Here is a 26,906-nt window from a genome sequence, read left to right as displayed (position 1 = left end):
CGATAAAAGGCGTCGCACGAATGTTTACCTCGCGCACGAACAGGCTCGATGTCCGGCCCTATGACGCCAGATTGCGCTGGTGATCGAGCGGCTCCTCCGAAACCGAAACTGGCGAAAGTAAACCGCGCTTTGACCCGGAAGTTTGGAAAGCAGCGCCCAGACGCCACTTCCGCCAGCAGGCGCCACCATAAACAACGTCGCGGGTGGCGAGGAGGGCCGAGGAGGAGGGGGGCGGGCGGCCGAGAACGTAAACATGGCGACAGAGCATACCGGAGGCCGGAGGTCTCCTCCCCCTCGACGGGCTTTCCTATGACGTCAGCGCTCAAGGTTGTTTGTAAATCCGAGGTATTTTTTCGCGACGAGGGTTACCCTGCCACCGTTGGCTGCGTCGCGCGGCCGTGTTATGGGTTTGCCCGCTGCCGTCCGTGTGGCCCGCCGTGAATCATCATGTGAAGTGGTCGCTGTCGGCCCCGCAGCGCACGGGCCCGCCGCCGATGCCACGTCGAGGAGGCCAGCCCAGCATTCGTCGTAGGCAAGTAGGCAGCCCAAGGTCCCTTCGGCGTGGCTGCGTGGCCGCGGCCCCTCGGGCCCCGCACAGCTGGCTCGGCCGGGGCCCGGACCCCCGCCTGATGGGGCCGTGCGGCCGCTCTCCGAACGCGGATCGGGCGCACCTCATGATCCCCGCAACAATCTGCCCGCGAGCCAGCCGCAATCGCCTCGCGATGGGGTTACATAAGGCCCCCTCCGCCTGGCACGCGGCGATTTTGCGGCCGATGGCCCAGAGGCGAGGAGGTGTGTGTGTGTGTGTGCCCAGAGGCAGGAAACCGCTGCCCGGTCCCGTGGTCTGGCCGTGCTCGCGAGTGTCCGAGTCGCCAACGGGGCCCCGATAGGGTTGTGGTGGGCGCCGGAATTCTGGTTGCCCGCTGTCCGCGCTCTCCCCCGCCTTCGAACGGGAGCAGGTGACCCAGCTGGCTCCGCACATGCTCGCGGGCCCTTTCCCCGCCAGCAGCACGCTACGTGCGCCTCGGAACCTGTGGCCAACCCACCAAATGAGAGTGGGAAATGTGCTCTCACGCTGCGCTGTCCGTGGTGCTGCTGGCCGTCTGGCGGTTTCCAGGAGCTTATGATCTCGCCCCCATTCCTCAGAAATAAGGCTGAACAATTATTTTTTTTTTTTTTTTTTACCACCTGATTACAAAATTGCTTTCAGCTGGGGCAGAAGCCTCCGGGAAGGTGCGCATACCACTCCTATGTAGTAGTGATCGTGATGTTTATTTTTCATTAGAAGAAGTGTTAAAGCTGCAGGAAAAAAAATAAAAGCTTCAGTACCAAACTTGACGAGCCTTAGCTGAGCCCCATCGGCAATGGCATTAAACATTATGTGCTGTTCGAGCAACATATATAATACAAAAAACAAAAAAAACATTACATTATTACACAAATAAAGATAACAACTTGACTTATTACAGAAAGATGTCTTTATTAGAAGTTGGCATCTCGATGCCAACTTCTAATAAAGAACGCTACATGTTGTTGAAAGTCGAAAGATGTCCGTCCTTGTCCGTCCTTTCTGTTTATTCTTTCTGTAATAAGTCATCAAAACCAACGCGCTCACGTTTAACTATAAAGATAACAACAATAATTAAATATGCAATCAATATCATATGTCAGGTATTCAAGAAGAGTGTAACTGTTTAATGGAATGCAAGTCAAGGTTTGCACCTCTGTCTCTTTTGAGGAACATTGAAATTGTACAGGTTGTCTCAGAAAAAACAATTTACAGTGTTTTTTTTTTTCCGCAGAAATAAACCATGCATGGCCGAATGCTCACTCTTTGCTGAAAGGTAGTGCTAGAGGTCCAAACCAGATCCCAAAGCTTCGGCACGTGCCAATATTTTCTCAAAAGTTTAAAGTTATTTTCTGAAAATTTTGAAGAGAAAGTGGGGCCAAATTTCTGCCCGTTTTCGGTTTCTTGCGCCATGGAGCACCATGTATTCGAGAGCTCCATGGGCCACCAATTTCCCATTCACAATTTCAGAAAATCATAACTTTTGAATAAGATATTGGTTCATGCTGAAACTTTGGCACGTGGTTCGGACCTCTACTGCTACCTTTGGGCGAAGTATGAGCATTCGGCGATGCATTGTTTATTTTTGGGGTGAAAAATACCCTGTAAATTTTTTTGCGGGGGACACCCTGTATATTTAACCGTTGGTTAATAATTTGATCGGCACTGAGGAACCTTCCAGTGATGGGTCAGGTACATATGGTATAATTTTGTTCCATGCAGTTCCGTTGAAATTGAAGTTGCATTTTTTATACCATACACCAATTAAACTTGGTTATGTCATGCCGCGGTGGTGGCAGAAGCTGCCATGCAGGCCAAACATTGCTGTGTTGTTTTGGAAGAAACCAGACTAACAACTGGAGCTGCACCAAAAGAGCCGGGAAATGTGTCGAGATAGCTTTGTCGTATTTTCTGTCTGACCGATTCGTCCGAGAATGTGGATAGGTGTCGTGAAAAGGCAAAGCCAGATGCCATCGGAGCACAATTGCTTATGCGGGAAGCACCGAGTTAAATTTGCAAAGATTTCCAATCATCAGATTTATTTGTTTTGTTCCAACGTGAACATGGGAAAACCGTCAAGTTGTCCAGGCCAGCCGCAGACCACGTTCAGTGTGTCTTTGCATTCAAAATGTCTGCTCATTCAATCGACAAATGCCCGTAGCCCACACATTGACGCAGTAACTGCAATAGAAGTAAGTGCGGGTCTCAAAAAAACACATACAGAAGGATGTTGATCATTTTTACCGGTGGCCTTTGCCGACTTGTTATGCCTGATTCACATGGTGTGATTCTGTTTGCGATTTTTAGTATCGACGTTGAGCATCGGTGCTACCTGTTACACTTCTTCTGTAGCCTGAGCGACATCGTGACTGAAAATAGTAAGCAGAATATCAACAAATGAATCAGGCATTAGTGTCTATTCTGCATTGTCCACACGGAATTACTCGCAGCATGTTGCACTATTCATGCGAAGTTTTGGGTTGTAACGACCCTCAACGATTTCCCTGAGGAAACTAAAGTAGTCGGGCATTGCTGGGAAAACATAGAATCAACATGCCCAGCGCGAGAAAGCACGGGGACCGACAACATCGCATTCCAATGATTTGTCGATGGAAGTCTGTGCGCTTACCCCTACCACTTCGCGGCACCAGTGGCGTCCACTAGGGGCATTGCGGTCAGTTTGTAAACGTGTTGGTGTATAGATGCTAAGTCTATTATTTGCAAATTATTGAACATTGTCTCGGTGTGAGAATTGTGAGGGGGCATTGTAGATAGCTAATACATTAGAAGTAAGTTAGTCCCAGTTGAATTTCTGATGTCAAGTGTCTGTGCAATATATCTTCTTTATTTTTATATTTTAATTTAAGAAACACTGCAGATGGTGTTTCTTTATCCAAGCTGGAGAGGATTACACAAAGTTTGAAACAGTTGATTTAAAACAGTAAATGCTCCGAACATGTGAGCAGTTGGAGGGCAGCAAATTTCATTCGTCGATCGTCCGCACAAAGAGTTATTATTTAAAGGACTTATTTATAGTCTAACATTTTCCGAGTGGTTCAGTCTTGCTCAGTGCTGGGGAGATAGTGAAACATACAGATCTTTGTCTAAGCCAAATTCAATATTGATGATTTTATAAAAAAAAATTTTATCTTGCAGCCTGAATCTACTTGAGGGCACATTTATGTATCATGTTGGATACCGAAGAGAGCCACCTAAAATCTTTAAAAAAATTATTTGTACACTTGGTCGCTAAATCCTCTCAACTTTTTCTATAACTGGCCGAATTCAATTTTTATTTGCTAAAAGTTTCACCGACCTGTCGCGAAGTCCCAATTTCCGTTTTAAAAGACGCAACTTTTTGTAAGCCTTAGAATTAAGTTATACTGTCTAAGTGAGAGTTCCAGGTCAACTTGGAATCACAGGCTTGAGTTGAGCTAGGTGGTGCATTATACTAGGATTGGGCCAGCTTCATGTTCAAGGAGCTGGCCCTATCCTAGCAACTTGGAATGTATGGTTAGGCCCGGATATTTTACCTTATTCACAAAGTGAATGAATTTGTCTCGTACATGACATGTAAACCTAAGGGGGTATTTCCTATGTGTTATCGTGAGGGCCGATGTTTTGGAGCAATGCAGAGCGCAAGTTCGTCCGCTTCTTTTGAAGGGTTGTGGTGACGTCGGAATGCCAATCTCTGATTTGCTCTCATTGAAGGATAGTGGGTAGACCTCAAAGCTAGTCTACCCGCAATCCTTTATTCAAAGACAATTGGAGCTCAACGTTCTGACATCACCACAACCCCTACAGAAGAAGAAACAAACTTGCGCTCCGTATTGATAACCATTTGCCACCTCTCGCACCATTCAACAACTTTACAAAAGTGTTCATTCAGCGGCACTTGGTCCATTGAGTTAGTAACAATTTCGGATATAGCACAATCATCAGCAAATATTTTCACAGTCACATTCAAATCAAGGTTCTCGGCAATATCATTAACATGCATCAAGGACAAAAGCGTTCCTTACACCAAACTCTGGGGCACTCCAGCCTACACATCAAGATTTGACGACTGTCAACCATTATTCCATATTGGAAGACAAAGAACAATGCTAACACACTGCAACTTGCTTAGTAGTAAATGATGTTGTACATACTCTATCAACAAGCTTTAGATAGATATAGAAATATTGCATCTGTGTATTTTCTCGTTAATCGCAAGGGCGAAGTCGTGCACGACTGAAAGTAGGTGAGTTGTTGTAGACAGTTCCTTTCTAAACCCAGGTTGCACCTGGCAGATATATTATGCGATTCCAAAAACAAAGTTTTGTGATTGGTGAAGAGATGTGCAATCGAGCATGGCACGTAAATTAATCCATACAATACCGCTCGAGTGTACAGTACAGGGCATATCTACAGAGTGTATGCACGACCTCTAGTCGGTCATAAAAAGGGCCGTATAAATACGAATGGAGCGTGAGGAACTTTTCATAAAGGTGCCTTTATCTGGTGCATTTACCAAACTCTACTTATGATCCGTGTAGATTTGAAGAACAGAGTTCAAGGAAGGAAGAATGTGTCCTTCATATACACAGGCAAATCAAGGCACCTGGTTAACGCTCTCACTCACGGGTGACACCACCAGGTATCCTCGTGACACTGCGTTGAGATATGGGAGACATTATTAAAGTGCTAGTGGAACAAAACCACACACTTCTTGGTCATGTTAAGATTGTGTCGCAGCGTTGACGTAAAAGAAAGTAATTGAAACATACCTGGCGTTGAGTGCAATGCACTTGTGCAGTCACTGTTAATCATTCTTGACCATCATGCATGTGGTCTGTACTAGAGGCAAAGGCTGCTCGGTGCACTTTTACATAACCCCAATCAGCAGTCACGCATTGAGGTGACTGAGACGCTTGTCTATCACCTTTCTCCTGTTTTCTTCTAATATATTTTCAAGTTTCCTTCCAGTCTTGGCATTTAAACATCATAATTAATGTGCACTAGCTTGCCTGCACAATTACCATTTTTTAAATCAATTTTATCTGTTTTGCTGGTTGTAAAACTTACTTTTGATGGTTTCTATCATTTTTACTGAATGAAAATGTTTCCTAGACTATTTATTGCTCCCCAAACATTGGGACTTCTGCGTCGTCGTCGGAATTCTTAGCAGTTCATGAATCTGGTCATCTGATGTCACAGAACTGGTAGTGGCACATGAGATCTAGCATGGCACGTTAGAGAACTGGTGGTGTTGCGTGAGAAGGAAGCGCAAGTCTGAGCGACGGCGTCCCCGCAGGGCTGGAGCTGAAGGGGCACCATGAGCAGCCCCGAGGGCCCGGTGGAGGGGCCCCCATGGCCCCGCAATCCGCTGGCCAAGCGCAAGATGTCGGTGGTGCACGGCCCCCTGGTACCCCGCCCCCCGCCCAGCCCGCCCCTGGGGAGTCCGCCCCCCTGCCCTGGGCAGCTGAGCATGCCCAGCACTGTCTACGGCAGTCCGGGCCGCAGGCTGGAGGATACCCTGGCCGGACTGCGGCTGGCCCCACCCAGGGAAACCGTCGTGGTCAGGGCCCCCAGGGCCACGCCCAAGCCCAAGGTGCCTCTCCTGCCGCCTCTTTGCGGTTCTGTGCGAGTTGGGTGCCAGTCAGCTGTGTCTTCGTCTTGGCACGGAAGGGTCCGGGGGTCCAACCTTGTCTGAGAGCGTTCTCGGCTGCTGATTGCACGTTGCGTAGTAGCTTCTAGCTGGATGTGCGTAATCAAATAATGAGAAAATTTTGAGCCATTTGCGAGTTCACGATTGGGCAATATCTCGATGAGCACGCCTCACTAATGCACAATTAGCGAGAGAGGACTACCTCCCTTCATCGGTCCGTGTCAGCTCGGACACAACAGCAGAACAACTTGAGATTCGCAAAAGAAGTGTGGTATGTTGATGGCTTCTGGCGTGAAGTAGCAGACAATCTCAATTTCGGCTCGCGTCCTATCTCGCTATGTCGCAGCGTTCAGTTCGTAGCCGACAAATTAACCTTTTTTTTTTCCGGTTTGTTAGCAGATGATGAACGGTGTTTCCTCATTTTATTTCCATCTGTGAATGATGGTTTGTACCAGATGAACTGCATTCTTCGCTCGCGTTAGCAGATGAGTCATCTACAAACGCTATCTTAGCCTGTGGCAGAAAAAATACATCTCGCTCTCTCATTGACCAAAATCAGAGCCCGGGGCCCTATGCTACACGGCAGGACTCAGCAGAACCGAAAGACAGAGACAACGTCGTCTGCTGCGATTGGTCACCGTTGCGTCGCTGGCCAGTCGCAGCAGACGGCGCTGTCCCGGTTCTGCTCGGTCCCATCGTGTAGCATAGGGCCCCAGAATTGCTTCTCAGCGGCCCGAGGCAGATTATGCCTAGGGCCGCTGAGGCAGCCACCCGTACACCTCCTAAAGGTAAAGCTGACGTATTCCTGGAATCGAGCCCTTATGTGAAGGGTGGGGACAGTCCTCTCACTTTTTAATATAAAATGGAGTGAACGGGTCTCATTAACCCTCCAAACAAAGATGCAGGGGGCAGATGTTTTTCTCATAAAAATAAAATATGTATTCTCATAACTTGATGGGAGTCGAAAAGCAGGCTTCTATCAAATTGTGACTAAGTATTTAATTTGTTACAATTGCGAGTTAGAAGATGTCGTCACCAGGCCGAGTGATTGCTTTAGAGTTGCCGTGAATGAAGCGAAGCTCTCGCAAAGACTGCCTTCCTTCTCGCTTTGCACAGTTATCAAGATTTTTTCATTCTTTTCCGAGCGGCGGTTGCTGAGGGAGAGTTGCGATCTGCCCCAGGTGACCAGCCCGCAGATCCTGGAGCAACACATCAGCAAGATCATCTCGGAGAACGCCGCCATCGTGGAGACACTGGACCCCCTGTGGACCAAGCGCTACATGCGCAGCACTGCGGGCGAGACCCCCAATGGGGGCCGCAAGTGGAGTCTGGACCCCGGCGGAACGCCCCGCAAGGGCGGACCCCGTAGGGTTTCGGAAGGCGCCGATCCGCGTGGCGGGAGCATCATCCGGGACCTCCTGCTCCGCGGCGAAGGAGGCGCCGCGACCGCTTCGGAGGGTGCCTGCCCCAAGTGCGGCATCTGGTTCCGCAGCGGCGCCACCCTCGAAGTCCACTTGGACCACTACTGCAAGGCGCCGAACCCGCCGCCCAAGAAGCGGAAGATCTCGGAGCCCCCGCTGAGCCGCGCCCCGCGGACGGAGGAGCCCCCGGCGGCAGCGCCCCGCCCCCAGCGGCCCACGTCCCTGGCCCTGGGCGCCTCCGCGCTGGTGGGCTCGACCCTGGTGAGCCCCGAGACGCCACGCCCCAAGAAGCACTGCCTGCAGCTGTATATCAACGGCCACGCCTACACCTACCTGGGGCTCAAGTGCTCGACGCGCTCGACATACTGCTGCATCTACCGGCCACAGCCCATGTACGTGGCACAGGAGGCCCACCCGGGGCTCTCCATGTACTCGGACTGGCGGCTGGTGCCCGCCGCGGCGCCCCTGCCCGGCGTGAGCCACCAGCAGCTGCTGTCCCACTACGACTCCCGCCAGTGGCTCCACGGGGGGCCCACGCTCAGCGCCTGCGGAGGCACCCCCCTCGTCACGCACTCGAGCTACTGGCTCTTCCGCAGCAGGGGCCCCCCCAAGGTGAGGCCCCCCCACGGAGTACCTTGGGTTGCTCTAGAACTGTAGTGGAAGGGACCGTGAAACCGGGTAGAAATTACCCTGGATTGTATATAAAGGTGAAACGAGGCACAAAATACTCGAGAAACGTAGTTGAAAGGTCAATGAAAGAAGGGACAATGTACTCTGAAACTGTAGGTGGAGGGGCCATGAAACTGGGCACATATTACTCCAGAAAGGTTTTTAAAGAGACCATGAATGTCTACCTGAAGTTGTTGTTGAAAGAACCACAAAACAGAGTATGAAGTACTCTGGAACTCAAGGAACAATGAAACAGGACGAGAAGCACTCTAGAAATGTTGTTAAGGGGATATTGAACAAGGCACAGAGTACTTCAGAAAAGTTGCTAAAGGGACCCTGAAATAGGCACAACATACTCCAGAAATCTGGTTCAAGGTACCATGAAACATGGCACGGACTACTTTTCAAATGTAATTGAAGGAATCGTGAGGCACAAACTACTCCGGCCTTAACCGCCCTGGACGAGCCTAACTCGTCATTGTGGAGCCGTCCCCAAACCGTTCAGGACAAGTATAGCTCGTCTGATTTTACCAGTTCACGCTCAACCGTCTTGGACGAACCAGGCTCGCACAGAGCTTAGTTTGTGGCTCTGCCGACAAATAGCAGCGCTGAATTTTTTTAAATTTATGACAAATTGCCAGGCAATTTTGTTGCATACGTGAAACGTTCTAGCATCACAAATATTTAGTGATACTTTCCAGACGCCAGATGCCTCCACTCACAACGCTCTTCATCAGATAGTTTAACGCATACCTTGCAAACACTTGATATTTGTTCCTAGAATGAAGCGACCTACCACTGACCGGGCTGTTAAACCTGGCGATCTTCCAGAGCCTTCCATACACTCAAGGTCCTCTCCCTCTGCACACAGCCGGTCGACCTCCTCTTCGCTCACCCCTTGGTCACATGACCAAGGGGTGTGAATGTTAGCGTCGAGCACCTCACTCCTTCTCTCCCACCCATCAACCAATCGGTGTCGAGCCTCGCGGCCACGTTTTTATCTGGGCTTCGGAAAGTGCTGAACACCTAGCCAAAGAATGTTTCACGTTACTTGCTCCTATTCCATTTGTGGCTAGAAGTATGATTTTGATGGCAACAAGTTTGATTTTGAAGAAAACAATTCATAAGCAGCTTAGGGTCAGAAATTTCCAAAAACTAAAAACGGTTAATGGGTGCCTCATGAAATGGGGCACAAAATACTCCAGAAGTATAGTTGAAGGAACCACTAACCAAATGCACAAGGTACTGTACTTCTAAAGGGCTCTTACGGGGCCACAAAATAAGTCGTAAGGTACTGAAATATAATTAAAGAAATCATGAAACTGGGCACTTTATACTTTATAAGTCTAGTCAAGGGGACCATGAAGGTAGACACAAAGTTCCTCAGAAATGTAGCTAAAACGACTATGAAGCAATTTACAAAGAGCTGCGGGGAAGTGGTTTGTAGACACGAAACAGTTAACAATGAAAACTGCCAACCCTTTCATGGTCTTTGTAACTTAGACAGAGAACTGGTTAAAAAACGAAGTCCACCACAAGCTTTGTGGATTGGAAAAGCCTTTCATTGTAGTGTCGTGAGGATGCAGGACTGGTGGATGACACCCAATTTCTGTTGAGGCACTCTCAGCAACCCTTAAATTAGCCGGTTGTCATGGGAACAGCCAGCTCAAACCATCAACACGGTGACGGACCGACCGATTGAGGCGAGAGGAGGCACACGAGGGAAAAGGCTGGCTTTAGTATCTGAAAGAGGCATTATGCGTTGACTCTAGGTAGCCCAACCAAACAGAGGGTCCATCAGGAAGCTGCGATCCCAGTTTTGTATGTTTCGGAAAGACGCCTGCGAGCACGTTGCCTAGTCTTGGAACTCGGGCAGCCTTGCCAGTTCCATCAGGTCATATCAGCTCTATGTAGGTATTGGGCAGGAGATCGAACTATAGGGGGCGCTCTGACCCGTTTGTTTTCCCTACGCTTGGTGTTTACTCATCACAAGGTCTGTGCACATGCAGACAGGCCTTATGGGAATGTTCATGTCATCTCCTACAATAGAGCGCGGGGCACAGTTTAATGTAAAAAATACTAACAATGGACGAAGCGACGTTAAGTGCCAAATCTATCCTCGGAGAATGCGAGCTTGACCCACTTTGGCTTTTGTGCTGAGCTGGGACCGTGCATGCTGCATTGTTCATGCAGGCCGTAGTGGAAACAAAAGAGCCCCTCCTCCCCCTCACCTGAGAACAGAAACTCCAGCCGAACGCTGACGCTGCGTTCGGTTATGTCGGCCGAGCGCTGAGTCATTGTATTTGTTGTCCCCATCCGTGTAGTTGTTAGGTTAACCGCTTGGGGCGTCACGGTCTGACCTCCTCCCCAATAGGGCATCTTGACAAACTGCCTTCTGGAAAGCCAGGTTGCTGGCATGCGCTCGCTATTTTCTCTAGTAGTTTGCAGGTGGAGTACCGCTTGTTCACGTGTTTCTAAGGGTCAGTAAGTCTCGGAAGCTGACAGACGACTTCGCTGGCTACCAGGCCAAATGCATTTAACTCAATATCCCGTCAGATGCCCCACCCCCGAAAGATAACCCGCCCCCTATTTTCAGCCTCATTTGCCGTTTTTCTTCAAAAACACCGAAAAAAAGCCCATTCGTAATAATCGCTGGGCCATCGATGACCTCGGCAGCCATGGCAGGAGATAAGCAAACACTGCTGACTGGGAAGGACAGTCGTCTTTGGTTCATCACCCCTCCCTGTGATTGCAAGTTTCGCACTGCAAAAAATCTCAAACGCATTTTTCTCAACTTTTTTGATTGCACACCGAAAGTTAGTCTAGTCTCTTTATTTTCACCCGATTGGCTTCCTATTTTAGGTGGACTATCTCGGGATATTACTGTAGGCCGCTTGCACCGCTGGTTTTTGTTTGTTCGGCCGACATAGGCAACTGCCGAAGCGTCGGCTCGTCTTATTATCGAGTGACGCACAGTACTCGCAATATGTGTATAGCAAATTGCTAGGCAATTGTGTTGCATATGTTATGTGAAGCGTTCTAGGCTCTAGCATCGCAGATGTTTACATCATTGTTTAGCTGCACGTCCAGCCTGTTCAGCCAGACGCCTATATTCACGGCGCTCTTCATCGGATAATTTAATGCGTGGCCCGTGTACATTTGAAATGATAAACCTGGTGATCTTCCAGAAGCTTCTAACCCAGGCCTCCTCTCCCTCCTCTTCTCGTTGCTCCAGGCCTGGTCACATGACCTCCCAGTCAACCAATCCGTTTCGAGCCTTGTGGCCACGCTTTTATCCAGGTTTTACTATTGGCTTCATGAAATGCCGAACACCTAGCCATAGAATGTTTCACATTAAAAAGGGAGATGCTTTTTGCACTGGTCAGTGACACCAGCTGGCACAGTCTGCTCGGGTGAGCTGGAATCTCTGCCTGCACAGAAAGAAAGACACGTAACTATCACTCGCATAGATGGATTCTTGTGGGAGCCGGAAGTACAAAGCAGCCCTAGACGTGCCCCACTGTTGTTATCTTTGAGGTGGGGCCAGAGGCTTCCTTGGAAATTCGCTCCTCTGTAGCGTTGCTGTTCCCCAATCCAAAGCTAACCTGAAAAGAAACATGGAACTCGCATAATGGGCCGCTTTTTGAAAAAAAGGGACTCCATTGGGAAAAAGTTGTATGCATGTTGCCATCAATGTTTTGTCAAAGACTAGCCCATGTACATAAACTGGTTCCTGCTACATGCATTTTGAATGCCAAGATTTTTTTTTCTTGCGTAGGCAAGGTTGTAAAATTGTTTTATGGTACCTAAAAGTGTCCAAGTACCAGGCTAACTAGAAACTCGTTAGGCTATCAGTTGCTCAGCTATGAAAAGTACAGGGGCAGAGCCCTTCTAGCAGATAACATAACATAGAATACTGCACATCCGCCTTGTCCACATTAAGTGCCCATTCCCAAATTTGGAAGATCTGAGGACATATGCCCAGCACATTTATACGTAAAATTGATCAGACAAGCGCCCATCCCCCATTCTCTCACGATTATTTCTAAATTTTGAGTGGGGGCTTGCCCGGTGTTTTATGGTATAATCAAACTAGTGTTGCTGCAAACATTTCTAACAGACTCAAAATGTTGAGTCAGGGTCACTGTGCAATATTGCAGGCTATTTAAAAAAATGCTACAGATACCACCAATTGATTTCGCACCACCGAGGTGTTCAGTATTGGTGGTTTCTTGCAAAAAGTAAATTTGGTGCTTCGAAGTTCCTCGATGTTTGGTCATACCAAACAACCAACACCTCAAATCAACAAAAGCTACAGCCACATTCGTCTTCAGTTTCACTGCAGCTCAAAGATGGTGTCACACGATGCACCTTTTTCCCGTGGAGGCATGCCTGTGAAAGTGGGTGTTTAGTGAGTGGTGTCGCCACGGACTTCGAGCCTTGCAGGTTCGCCCGCCCACACCTGGCTGTGTGTGTCTTTCCCGTATTTGGAGAAAAGGGAATCCTGGTGGTTTAGCCAAGCCTGTGGTAGGTTTAGACCCTTTGGGGATTCCCGGGTGAGGCAATACACCACTTTGGCCCCCCGCCTCTCGTAGACGGATGTCCTGGCTTGGTTCGACCGGGATGATTTAGTCAGTCACCTCTCTTCTCCTGTCCTACCTTTTCTCTCTTTCTGCCCTTTTTTCCTATTTCACCTTCTTAGGCGGCAAAGGCTAACCTCGGGTGGCGACAGAACTCTCTCTTAATCCACACTTGGTTATAGCATCCTGGTAGCACTGGTAGAGCAACATACTCCGTCAAGCCAGACCTGTTATGAGATGTTACCTATCCCCTTGTGGGACTCCATGGTGGGTGGTGTGCTACAGATGCCGAAGTGTCTGCCCTTCATATGGGTTCTAAACTAGAAACCTTTTCCGATCGAACTTTGAGAAGTGTTCGGTCCAGAGTAACCCGCAAAGACACAGCAGCTGCAGCCCAGAGAAGCTTCACCCGCTTTCTGGTGATGCATTCAGAGCAAAGTGGTAAACCACTAGCTAAGCTTTCTCTTACTCTAATTTAAAAAAAACTCTGGTAAACTTAATTGGTCATAACTTCGAGGCCAAGAAAATAGCATCTGGTGTCTTGTTCGTTGAGGTGGAAAATGGAGCGCTGAGTGTTGTTCTTTTTATATTTAAACAAGATCTCGGGCCACAAAGTATCTGTTACCTCACATCGCACCTTGAAAAGCTGTCAGGGCGTCATCTCAGAGGACGACCTGTTAGAGTCTAGCAGGGATGGGCAAAATACATGCAAATATGTATTGAAATACAAATACAAAATACTCCATCAAAAATGTATTTAATTACAAATCTAATTACATTTCCAAAAAAGCATTTAAGTACAAGATACAAATACAACCAAATGTATTTGGTCTCCTCCAAATACTTTTCCAAATACATTCCTCAAAATTTGTGTCAGCGACCTCAGGGCACCTGCAACGGGTGTCTGGGTATCTCATTTCAATTTTGCATTGCACACTCGGGAGTTAGTGTGGGAGGCTCTAGTAACGTAATAGAAATATAATAAAAAAAAAAAAAAGTAATCAGCTTGGACGTAATAGGCAAAAAAAGTACAGAGCTTCAAGCAGCTTTTTTTGTCGATTACATTTTGGTATAGACCAACAAAGAACCGAGACGACCAAGACGCGTAGCACTAGCTAGAGAATTTTTTATTGTTGCAACTCGCACCAGTTACGAAAATCTGGACGACCCGTGCATTTAGAATGTTCCAGGCAAAAATATGGATGGAAATCAGGCTGGAAAGCATCACAAGTTGTCACAGGTACTTATTTAGCCAGTCTGCCTGTGAACGTCGATTTCGTCACTATTCTTGCCTTGGACTACAACCGTAATCACAAAGTCACTAAACGATTGTGCTTGATTGAGAGACACTGCATTGGGTGCAGAACGTAGTTTTCTTCCGGCTCTGGACAGTGACAATAAATTTGAGGGATGTATTTTCGCCCACAAAATTGTATTTAATTACAATTGTATTTGAAATACCTACATTTTAGTATTTGAATACACACCTCAAATACATTACCCAATTTGTAATTAAATACAAGTGCAAAATACACAAAGTATTTGAAATATATATTTCAGATACTTGTAATTTGAAATACTGCCCATCCCTGGAGTGTAGTGAAGAGGAGATCTTGGGAGAGCCTTTCCGGGCAAGGGGTGGGTGGTCGGTGCAACGAATCTCCATATGCAGAGACGGACTGGAGAAACCATCGAAGCACCTAGTCCTCACTTTTGCTTCCACCGTGCTGCCCGAGAGCATCAGGGCATACTAAACACATAATTAAAACAGCGCAAAAAACACAAAGACAAAGTAGAAGAAGGAACACAGACACAGTGCTGACTCTCTACTTACTCTCTTTTTTGCCTTCTTAAAATACATCAATACAAGAAGACAAAGAAAGAAAAAAAGATGAATCCCACATGTAGGACATCTTCATTGTCATGTGCCATTTGAAAATTTTCTAATAGAAAGTACCATTAAAAAAACAAATAACAAAGGAAATTAAGAAGTAGAAAAATATATAACTCTACACCGCCTCACCTCAGATCTGAACGGAGCCAAAACTACAGCGTGAGCCCCAATGCTTCCCTGACTCGCACGCGGCCTCATGGAGTGTGGACACCGTTGCAGGCTGCATGTACATGAGGTGAAACGATGTAGAGTTATATATTTTTCTACTTTTTAATTTCCTTTGTTATTTGTTTTTTAATGGTACTTTCTGTTAGAAATGTTTCGGATGGCATATGTTTACTTTCGGATGGCATATGTTACTCAACAGATAATCAGTGCTGCTGAGCACTCTATCCCACATGCCTCTGGTGATTTACCAAAGAAGTGCAAGCCATGGTGGAACAAAGATTGTTCAACCACCCCTATAAGACAAAATAGAGCCTGGGATGTTTTCCCTAAGTACCTCATTGTGGAGAACAGGATTGAATTTAAGAGACTAAGTCATCTTGGATAAAATATTTCCTGTATAAGTAGTTTTGTAGTTTGGTTACGTCTAAAGAGGATTGAGATTGTGTAGGCAAAATCAAAAGTGTCTACCGGGTTTTTACAATCCCCGTTTTTAATCTGCCTCTGGGGTCTGTCAAAGATGTTGCTAATGTTCTTGCTCAGCATTTTTGATAATGTATCTAGCTCTGATAATTATAGTGCTGAAGTTAAACAGTTTAAATGTCATGCAGAGAGTTGCTCTCTTTCTATCGGGGGGTCCAACTCGGAGCCATATGGTGGGCCCAATGTGCGAGCTGGAACAAGCTCTCGGTATAAAGATGATATCTGCACCGGGGCCAGACACACTGCACTATACTATGCTTCGAAAGTTGTCATTTAACTCGCTCAGAACCCTCCACCTTTTTTTCTCAACTCTGTTGAAGAAGGCATGCTTCCCTCAGGCATGGGAGCGAGCTCACATTATACCGCTTCTGAAAAGTGGCAAAGATGCTATGCTCCCTTCCAATTACCAACTTATTGCACTCGCTACAGCCGAGCCCGGTTATATCACACTCGGGTATTTTGGATTATTGTTTATATCAAACTGTCCAAACATCCCCCTGAAAATCACGTGTAGTAGTATAAAAGCGTTGTATTTTTGTATCCAACTTCCATTACGGGGATGCTCAAGCATGGCCGCCCGTTGCTTTGTCTGCAATCCGATCCGACGATTCGATTGGCCGGTGGCGAGCACATCGCTTGCATTGCGTGGCTGGTAGACCGCCAAGCCAGCATACACATGAAAAGATATGCAGATGCAGCGAAAAAGCAGTTGTAAGAAAAGAACAGTGAACCCCCCCCAAAAAAAATGGAGGACGGCAAAAGCAAGGGGAAGGGCAGGCATGTGCGTAGGGTGAGCAGGGAGCGCTCGCTGTTGGAATGGATGCCTTTGCCCTTTCCCAGAACATTGCCTGATGCTGCGTGACTCCCTAGCCCCAAAATAAAATAAGCAAAAAAAAGTCTTCGGCAAGTCTCAGTGTGTTGACAACAATGGTTGTGTAATCGCACTTTGACCGCCTTATCCTTATCTTTGTTTACGTTTTCCCTTAGTAGTTATTTCTTTGCCCGTTTTTATTTTTTCGCCTTTCTTTTTTTGCTGCCTGAATTTAGTAAGCTTTCTTTTTTGTAGCTTGCTTAACTTTTTTCTGCTGATCAAAAGATTTTTTTAATGTCTCGCTTTTTCGTTTTTCTTTCATTTTTTTTTTTTTTATTTTCGCATTTGGTTGTTTATGCTGTCTTGTCTTTGCCAACTACGCTCTACTGTATTTTGCGGCTTTTGAATGCTCTATTTGGTAAGGTCCGGTTTGTCTCGACCTTCAGTATTAGCAGAGAAACACACCAGGAAATTTCAACTCAAGCTTAATTTAGCATAATTTTGTATATCAAATTATTGATATATCGAACTATATTATGATCCCCTTTGAATTCAATATATCCGGGTTCGACTATAGCTGCCTGGGGAGAACATATGAGAAACTGACTAACAGACAGGTAATGTACCTTTTAGAAAAAGAGAATCTCTTTGCAAATAACCAGTGTGGCTTTTGTTGCGGACGAGCTGCAGTGGATCATTTGGTTCGCCTGGAAACAATCATTCGCGAAACATTCACGCATAAAAAGCACTGCATCTCTATTCTTTCTGACTTGGAAAAGGCATATGGCACCAGATGGAGGTTTGGAATACTTAAAGACCTTTACAGCTATGGTATTTGGGGCCGAATGCTGAAGTGTATAGGAGACTTTTTGATGGACAGGGCATTCCAGGTTCCACTGGGCTCTACATTGTCAGATTCATTTGTTCAAGAAAACGGAGTTCCTCAGGGGGGCATCCTAAGCGTCGCCTTGTTTGCGGTCAAGATAAATTTCGTTGCCAGAATCCTCCCGTCTTCCATCTCATACTGACTTTATGTAGAAGATCTTCAGATCTACTGTTCCTTTTGTACTAGTTTCACCTGTGATTAACAGATTCAATTAGCTCTAAGCAAACTTGATAGTTGGTGGTTTTAGGTTTCCTCTAGAAAAAACGGTTTAGGTGCCGCTTTCCTTGTGCTGTGGGCTGCCTTTGAATTCAGACCTTGAACTAAAAGCCACGCCGTTGCCTGTTAAAAGCGAGCACAGATTTCTGGGTGTGATCTTTGACAGGAAGCTTACTTTTATTTCTGGGAAAATGCTTTAAAAGTATGGACCTCTTAAAAGTTTTGGCACACAAGACTTGGGGATCAGATAGAAGATGTCTGCTGCACCTATACTCAAACTCGGCTCTGTTACGTCACGGTGCGGTGGTGGCGCGTCGGGTGCACTTCCGATCTGGGGCTGTGGACGGAATTCACCTTATAAGGTGTGCATTCCTGCATTGTTTTTGAAGAAACCAGACAAAAACCTGCCTTTTCGTCAAAACACCGCAACCAGGACTGTGCCGAAAGAATCGGGAAAGGTTTGAAGGTCAGTTTTTATCTGTTTTCTGCCAGAATCCTCCCGTCTTCCATCTCATACTGACTTTATGTAGAAGATCTTCAGATCTACTGTTCCTTTTGTACTAGTTTCACCTGTGATTAACAGATTCAATTAGCTCTAAGCAAACTTGATAGTTGGTGGTTTTAGGTTTCCTCTAGAAAAAACGGTTTAGGTGCCGCTTTCCTTGTGCTGTGGGCTGCCTTTGAATTCAGACCTTGAACTAAAAGCCACGCCGTTGCCTGTTAAAAGCGAGCACAGATTTCTGGGTGTGATCTTTGACAGGAAGCTTACTTTTATTTCTGGGAAAATGCTTTAAAAGTATGGACCTCTTAAAAGTTTTGGCACACAAGACTTGGGGATCAGATAGAAGATGTCTGCTGCACCTATACTCAAACTCGGCTCTGTTACGTCACGGTGCGGTGGTGGCGCGTCGGGTGCACTTCCGATCTGGGGCTGTGGACGGAATTCACCTTATAAGGTGTGCATTCCTGCATTGTTTTTGAAGAAACCAGACAAAAACCTGCCTTTTCGTCAAAACACCGCAACCAGGACTGTGCCGAAAGAATCGGGAAAGGTTTGAAGGTCAGTTTTTATCTGTTTTCTGCGTGCTCGGTTCGTCCGAGAACGTGGATAGGGCCATGAAAAAGGAAAGCCAGACGCCGTCAGACCACGATTGCTTGTGCGGGAAGCACTTTGGGTTAAAATCACGGATACTTGTGGTCGTCAGATTTATTTGTTTTATTCCAACATGAACGCGGGAAAACCGCAATGTTGTACGGAAGAGCGCGGGAACTCACACCGACGCCGATAACATTGCATTCCAATGGTTTGTTTATGGGCGACGCCAAGGTTTTGGCCCACACTTTATCGCGCATGCGTGGCGCTGGTGGCGTCCACTAGGGGCGCTCCGGTTTGTTTGTAAACATGAGTTGGTCTAAACAATTCCCTCGGGGGATCCCGTCTTGACTATGGTGCTATAGTGTATGGATCTACATGATAATCGGTTTTTGAAAATGTTAGGTTCAGTTCACCATCTTGGTTTACATCTCGCCACGGGCGCCTTCCGTACATTCCCCATACTGAGTTTATATGCCGAGCCCAACGAGTTGTCGTTGGATAAAAGACGGCAATATCTAAGTATGACATATGCCTACAAAACCTTAGCTAACCCTCGCCATCCAAGATAGGATTTCATTAAACGTTTCTCTCGCCTTTTCGAAAACAAGCCCAGCATCATGCAGCCGTTAAGCCTCCGCCTTGCAGACTATCATACGTCCCTTCAGATTTCTCCTAATGGAAGGCCCCTATTTTCACCAGTTGACTGTATTGCTCCCCGGAAAAGAATGCGGGTTTGTTGCGATTGGTCGCTTACAAAATATACTAAGCACTGCCTTACTTCGGTGGTTATGCTGCAAGGTTTTCTAGAGTTGCAGACAAGGTATGCTGATTATTGTCAGTTTTATACATACTGACGGTGCTAAGGCTCAGTCCTTCACTGGATGTGCCGTGCATTCTGAGAACTTTTCTAAAACTAAGCGCCTTAATTTGATCACCAGTATCTTTACAGCAGAACTGTATAGTGTTGTTAGCAGTTCACCATATTAGACTGAAGAGAACAGTAAGGTCAATTATATTTGTGGACTCGCAAAGTGTGATCACTGCAATTAGTTCCCTCAAAGACAGCAAAAATATGCTTCTACAGCTTGTGCATGCCAAAATGAATCGTGCATTGCAGCAGAATGGACATCATATTATACTTTGCTGAACTCCAAGTCATGTAGGTATATTGGGTAATGAGAAAGCTGATAGGTTTGCTTCTTCCTCCAGGAACCTTCTGCGGTTCGAAGCCTCCTTACCTTACCGGGATATCAAACCGGTCATGAAGGCATCAATGTTCCAGAGATGGCGAACAGAATGCGACGATGAATCTGATAATAAGCTTCACTTCACCAAGCCCATTCTTAAATTGTGGGAGAGTTCTTCTTTAAAGAACCAATTACACGAGGTCTTATTATGTCGCCTTCGCATGGGCCATTTCCACATAACCCACAAATATCTCCTCTGTGAAGAAGATCCTCCACGATGTATACACCACGGGGATATTGTTTCCATTCTACACATACTGTGGATTGGTTCCCGTCTTGATCAAAAAACGGCGGCATCATTTTTCTAAATTGTTTAGATATCATATACTTTTTCACCCTGTTCTTTTACTAGGAAATCACCCTGTTATCCCATTTGAATGTGTCCTCAATTTTATTTCTGGCAGTGACATTTTACGCCAGCTTTCATACCCATGATAATGACGAGCGACATCTTTTTCTAACCAGAATGTGAATGAACAACCCAGTTTGGCGCACTTTGGCCTAAGTAGCATTTTGCGCCATAAAGCCTCCGATCATCATCATGACGCGCCTTTTCTCACGTTTTGTCAAAATATTTGTGCACTGCGGGGAATTCGATTTTGTGTAGTCCCTGCCGGCTCCGGCACTAGAGTCCCGACAATGTCGTGCACAGCTCGTCTCGCCGACTCTGTACCCCTCGTTAAAGGGATGCTGAACCGAAATCTGGATTCTACAAAACACGTTGCAAAAGCGTGCAACGGGATGCTACAAATACCAAAACATCACTTATACAGCGATATCTCGAACGGATGACTGTATTTTTCAAGAAAAGGAGGCGCATTTGACAGAAATGTTCACGTCATGCTTCTCCGAAAAGGAGAGGGAATGGCCTCGCGTCTTCTCCGCCTCACCGCCTTGAGGGAGCAAAGCGAAGAGAGGAGGAAACGAGATATCTTGGACGTCACGTGCCTCATCGGTCTGGTTCAATCTCGACCTCTTTTTCCCAAAATACGGCCGTCCATTCGAGATATCGCCTTACGAGTAGTGTTGTAGGGATTGTAGCATCCCGCCTACATCTCCTGCATTGTTTTTTCTGAAATCCAAATTTCAGTTCACCATCCCTTTAAGAACTGCACGCACCTGCTGGCCCTCAGGGTCACAGTGGTAGTGGGATCCTCCGAAGTTCGCCGACACGGTCACGCAATTAGTTTTCCCGCGATCATCTCGGACACGAGCGTCGCCAGGAAGGAGCCTCCAGAAGTCCGCCGACACTGTCACGCTCGCTGTTACCACATGGACAAATGCGTAAGGAAATTGGAAGGCAAAAGGCACCGTGTTTCATCTTAGGCGGAGACTGGTTGGCAAGGTGTGTGGCAAAAAGGTTTGAGGTGCCGAGGAAGGAGGGGTTCCACGAGTCATTATCACCGCTTGTCATCTTGGCCCTCTGTTCTCGAGGCCAGAATAAGCTGTCGGCAGACTTTTGGCTCCTCTTTCCCGCAGACCATGATCGTACCCCCACCATTATGGGCTCCCTACATGTGGAGGAATGGGTCACGAGTCATATTCCCAGACTGGACACAGCATGGAATTCCCAAGACGATGATAACACGACAAATGACAGGGACAAAACAGTCTTGCGACTTGAACTGCATTGATTTCTGTCCAAGTGCAGTCACCGTCTATTGGGAACATGTAGGAGGTTACAGTCTAACCTCGTTATAACAGACCTTGGTTTTGACCAAAGTTTTGGTCTGTTGTAAAAGGAGTATGTTGTATGCAGATACGAAGTTGAGTCAATGGTATGTAGAGGAAAACAAACCGCACTTCACAAATCGGTACGTTGTATCCAAATGTCTGTTAAAACCTGGTCTGTTGTAATGAGCTTAGACTGTAGTAGGAAAGAGGGCGAGAGAAAGGCGAAGATTTGCGATTGTGCTTCCTCCACGTCGTGTGTGCCCGGCAGAGTGTGCAGCGAGTGGAACTTGCCTTTTGTTTGCGTTTTGAGACTGGATCCAAGATCAGATAAAATTCTGCATACTTACAATAGCAAATGGCACACATCCTAACTCTGGATAACGGCAATGCAGGAAGATATTCACCTAGCCAATGGTAAGGTGTGCCAAAAGTGTTTTTCATTTCTTAAGGGGCTAGCGGTGCCCGATGCCAATTTTTCAGAATGTACAGCTGCAGGAGTACAACGTTGGAAGCGAAAAACGGAGTTATAATGCGAGAGTATTTTGTCCGACAGCATAAACAGAGTGAGTGCCGGCCCGTTGCTCGGCCGGCCCGTTGCTCGCTCGCCGGCTAGGGGTGCCGACGAAAATCTTGATTCGGTGCACGCAAGGTGGCAGACATCCCACAAGCGTGCGCGTAGCACGTCGTCGTCTAGAATCAGAGTTCTGTAGTCGGCGCGGACGAGCCGGAATGTGTGGCATCTCTTTGAGACCATCTGTCTGTGGCAGGATGCGGCCAGCACGGAGGAGACCCCGGAGCCGGCCGGCACCACGGAGCCAGCGGCCAGTCACGCCACGCCGTGGGTGAGTCGGCCCAGCCCAGGGCCATTCCAAAGTGAACCATCTGGCTGAATGTAGCGAAGCACAAATAGGCCAGTTTGCATGTGTGATGCATGCGCTGGCGGCAGGTGCCACCAGGGTGCCACGGACGATACCAAGAAGGTGACTGGACTAGAAGCGCTCGTCCTGTCCGTTTTGACTGCAATTTGTGCTTCGCTAAGGCTGCTCGGTTCGCCGACGCTGCTTTGGAAAGTGAGGCAGACGTTAAGGTACTCGGTGTCGTGGCGGCGATGCCACCCTCGCATCCACGGTGTCGTTGCGTCCGGTCGTTCGACTTGAAGCGGTGCTATGTGGTGGCTTAAATGAGACGTGTCCCAGTCATCGGTGATACCGAATGTGCACATATCCATTCTAGCCGGGGTTTGTATTTTACTTAGCAAGGAAAAAAGAAAAGTTATTACCATTGTCTTAGAAGTGTGGCACAGCTCATACATTGGTGGGGCGGGGCTCAGGCGGGCATCGACACCACTCTGGATATAGGTGTGTGCCCTTTGGTGAAAAATTAAGGTATATGACTAGGAATGGGAAATAATCTAAACTGTGAGCTGCACACAGACAGCTTCAAAACAGACAGCAGACAGTTCGAGAAGAGAATTGGACTGCGTGGATTTACAAGAATATGCGTGCTTTTCGCTGTCAAGCTTGTTTTTAATATGAGATGAGCACATACCGTGGGTTTCGTTTTGTTGTTTAAAACAATTGGATATCCACGAGAACATGTTCTTTTCCAGTATCACTACATTGGAGCATACTCTGATAGCCACATAAAGGTTATTGTGCGTTAAACAAAAATAAATGAAGAATTGTAATCTGCAATTCTTTAGTTAGCGCAGGAGAGCCATGGCACCACAGAAAGGCTAATGGACCTTTTACGAGTAACGAACACCATCTGGGGGGAGTAGTCTGCTCTGTGCAAGTGAAGGGCAACCAAACATGCCTTTGCCTGTCGGAACACGTTGGCATTGCGTTATTGTATGTCGGTTTTCATTACCTTTTATGCCCCATACTAGAGACACTCAAAAAAAGAAATTAAAAACAGTGTGAAAAGACAAGGACCAGACGAAGAAGTAACACGGACGCAGCGCTGGATCCGTGTTACTTCTTCGTCTGGTCCTTGTCTTTTTGCACTGTTTTTAATTTCAAAGTATGTACCAATTCGCCCAAGCCTCCACTCAAAAAAGAATTGTCAGACCAAATATGTGCAAAGATTGATGCTGACGGTGTTTGTCGTGCGGGAGTGTGCCCTTTGAAAATGGCAACAGAGTAGGGTGACCCCTCAGAGTAGAAAACGAGACATTGAGGGAAAGCGGAGGAAAGGGAGAGGGTGAAGCGGGCAGAAAGATAAAGCTCTACCACTAGTATTTAGTTCACCGGGAAAATGCTTTTTTCTGGGGTTTTCGTTGAGTAGTTGAGTATGCACGCTCCTTTCTTACACATTGTTCAAAACCTAAGCATGCCAAACTTCATGATATAGAAAAATGCCTCACGCACACCTGTTTGTGAGCAAAACATATCGGCAAGTGGATCCACAGAAAAAGCAGAAAAGTTTACTCTGCCTGAGATAACATTTTTCTACTACCGTAAAATACCAAGCAAGTACCCACTCAAAATTTAGAGATAATCGTGAAAAGATGGGGGATGGGCACTTGTCTGGTCATCAATTTTACATATCAATGTACAGTGTAGATCGCATATAACGTATGTCGCGGGAGTCGCGAAAATCCGCACCATAAGCGGTACCGCGCTACAACCAAAACATCATTTTTTCAGGCCAAAATACATGCCATCAGACAACTTACCTTCGTAAAAGAAGTTATTTTATGTTAGATGAAAAATAAAGCTTAGTTTGAGGAAAGTCTTTATTTCACCAGGCTAGTACACTTCTCTCTCAAGTGTGTCACACATTTTGAAAGAAATGAGTGACTTTTGCCTGGCGCAGCCTTTTAACGGCGTCGCGGGTTGCGGACGGACATTGTGAGCGTTCAGGATGGCTAATCCTAATCACTTTTCTCCGGCGATGAAAACGCGTGAAAATTTGCATCCTTTATACGGTATGCGCCAGTAATACCTTCAACTTGAGCACAGGCATGAAATGCTCCAAATAAGAAATCCGGGCGATGTTCGAAAACACAAATGCTTAGAAAACACCACTGTAGTCGAATTAAACAAACACGACGACACGGGCGTTTTTGCCGTCTGAGAGTGCCGCCACAACATCGCCGCACGAGTAGGTGGATCTTCCCTTCTATTACGTGCTGGGTTATCATAGCGACACGCAACGAAAATTCACAGTCAAGGATAGCGCTTTTACGCGGAACGATGAGCTCCCACCACGCCGTCTAAGTCGACGATCACAACCGACGCCATGTTCGCGAATAGAAGCAGCCGGCCCGCGACCGGCATGCGACACACGCGAACACTTTCCCTTGACCTGCGATTGGTCTGTCGTTGCGGTTGTTTGTTTCCAACGCAGTGGAGGGACGCACGCACGTGAACGACGCGTGCGTGCTTCTCTCCGTCGTTATCTCAACTGAAGCCTCTCTCTTGGCTTCTCCCCGCTTCTTCGAGCAACCTCCTGGCCCTGCGAGTGCCGCTTGCGGCTCGTGCCATTATCTAGTGTCGCACAGGAAAGCGTGCTCGCTGCGCGTCGGCGCGGTCGGCGGGCTGTTCCAAAAACCGCACTATAACCGGTATTTCCCTTCGCGCGCCTGCATTTTAAGCGGTATGTAAATACATAGAGTTCTATGGGAGGCGAACCGGTGGTTTAAAAAAGCTGCGTTATACTTGGTTCTGCACTATAAGCGGTTACGTTGTAAGTGGTCTATACTGTACTGTGTATATTTTCTCAGCTCTTACAAATTTGGGAATGGGCACTTAGTGTGAATGGGCGGATGCATGGTATTCTACGGTATGTTTATTCTAATCCACTGTCACGAGTATGCATTTTTTGTTTTTTTCCACTCGCATGGTTTCACAAGTTCCCATGAAAACGGGACATTTGGCTTTATTCAGATAAAATAAGGGGAGGAACGGTATGAACCTCTAATATGGGACTGTCTCAGCAGGCCTACAACGGCGGGAAGGAAGTATAGGGGAAGGGTGCATGCGTGCGCGCAAGTTTACTGAAAAAAGTTCCATAGCATTCCTGCCTTGATTTCTTTAAACTAATGACTATAGTAGAGTGTCTGAATAGTAATGTATACTTCCGCATTGCTTGTAACGCAATTCTTTATAAAATGGCACCACTGCAACTGCTGCACATGCCAAGTTGTGTATGTGTGGCAGATGGCACGCACACAAGCGGAAGACATGAAACAAAGAAAACCATTCGTGCGAGCATGTAGGTCATTAACAAGCGGGCAAATCCCACCAAATTGAGGTGCGTAATGTCGAGGTGTTTATGGGTTTCTCTTTTTCGAAAGAGAATCAAAGGTTGAATATGAGTGAGTGTAAAAAATAGCATCAAAGACAAACAACTTGATCTACCTTCAGCATTTTGAAAACCCAAGACTGGGCAACAAAGGGTTGGAACGAAGCGAACGAGGATGCCGTGCACAGTGCTTTACACTGAGGATGCTGTTCATAGTGGGCTGCTCTCAGATTGATTTCCGGTGCAGGCGCCGGAGGTTCCGCAGTGGTCCGTCCAGGACACAAGTTCTCAAGGGGGGGACCAAGCCGGGATTCTGGCTGGCGCCGAAGGTGGGACTCGGGAGCGGAGGAGCCAAGATATGATCGTAGACATCCAAGAGAGGATCCAAGAGACCTCCCAAGAGCCGATTCATGAGCCGATTCAGGAGCCAAACCGGGAGGCGATGCCGGAGCCTTACCAGGAACCGATGCAGGAGGTGGTCCAGGACAGCTTCCAGGAGAGGCCTCCGGAGGTAGAGGCGTCCCAGGACAACCCCAAGGAGGCGGTTCCCCCGGGGATTCCCCATGGGACGTCCCCCAAGCGGGTGCGGATCTTCGAAGGGGGCTTCAAGTCCAACGAGGCATACACGTACGTGCGGGGCCGTGGCCGGGGCAAGTACGTGTGTGAGGAGTGTGGCATCCGCTGCAAGAAGCCCAGCATGCTGAAGAAGCACATCCGGACTCACACGGACCTGCGTCCCTTCTCGTGCCACCACTGCTGCTTCGCCTTCAAGACCAAGGGCAACCTGACCAAGCACATGAAGTCCAAGGCCCACCACAAGAAGTGCACGGAGCTGGGCATCCTGCCTGTGCCCACCACGGTGGACGACTCCACCCAGGTGGATGCAGACACCCTGGCGCGGCAGGAGCAGCAGCAGCGGGAGATCTCGGAGGAGGACGACGAGGACGATGATGAGGACGAGGACGACGAGGACGAGGACGATGAGGAGGATGACGAGGACGACGAGGACGAGGAGGACGATGAGGAAGAGGAGGAGGAGGAGGAGGACGACGAGGGTCGCCCCATGCTGCTGGGCCCCGTGCACGGGTGAGCCCCTGGGGATCACAATAGGCGGGTCCTTAGGGAACAAATTTTTTGACTATGGACAGGAACACGGTATATGCCGTGCAACCATGTGCTATCCAAGGCAAAAGGCTTGCATTTGAGGCGTCTACTGGGTTCTCAGCCTGTCACCAACTACAGAAAGGAGCGTGGGGACAGAAAGGAGAAGCAAAGTTTTTAAGATACCCTGGGCAAGC

At 47.4% G+C, this 26,906-nt stretch overlaps 1 protein-coding gene across 2 annotated transcripts in view; it reads left to right on the top strand.

Moving 5' to 3' along the window:
* The first annotated feature begins 223 nt into the window (after positions 1 to 223).
* The window catches only part of LOC8038698 (transcription factor sma-9), a 36,756-nt gene continuing 10,073 nt past the window's right edge, over positions 224 to 26,906 (top strand). Inside the window, exons 1-5 of one of the 2 annotated variants that reach the window (XM_042292114.1) lie at positions 224 to 532; positions 5,865 to 6,161; positions 7,400 to 8,251; positions 22,128 to 22,202; positions 25,856 to 26,694. In XM_042292114.1, coding sequence (XP_042148048.1) covers positions 5,886 to 6,161; positions 7,400 to 8,251; positions 22,128 to 22,202; positions 25,856 to 26,694 — 2,042 coding nt within the window. In that variant the 5' untranslated portion in view covers positions 224 to 532; positions 5,865 to 5,885. Of the gene's footprint in view, positions 537 to 5,864; positions 6,162 to 7,399; positions 8,252 to 22,127; positions 22,203 to 25,855; positions 26,695 to 26,906 lie in introns of both variants that reach the window. The other variant, XM_042292113.1, reaches the window with a different exon arrangement.

This window comes from Ixodes scapularis, unplaced genomic scaffold, assembly GCF_016920785.2.
Source record: "Ixodes scapularis isolate PalLabHiFi unplaced genomic scaffold, ASM1692078v2 PGA_scaffold2__306_contigs__length_199485367, whole genome shotgun sequence".
NCBI classification, from domain to species: domain Eukaryota; kingdom Metazoa; phylum Arthropoda; class Arachnida; order Ixodida; family Ixodidae; genus Ixodes; species Ixodes scapularis.
Note: the sequence above shows the minus strand (reverse complement) of the source record. Positions and strands in the feature narration are given on the sequence as shown.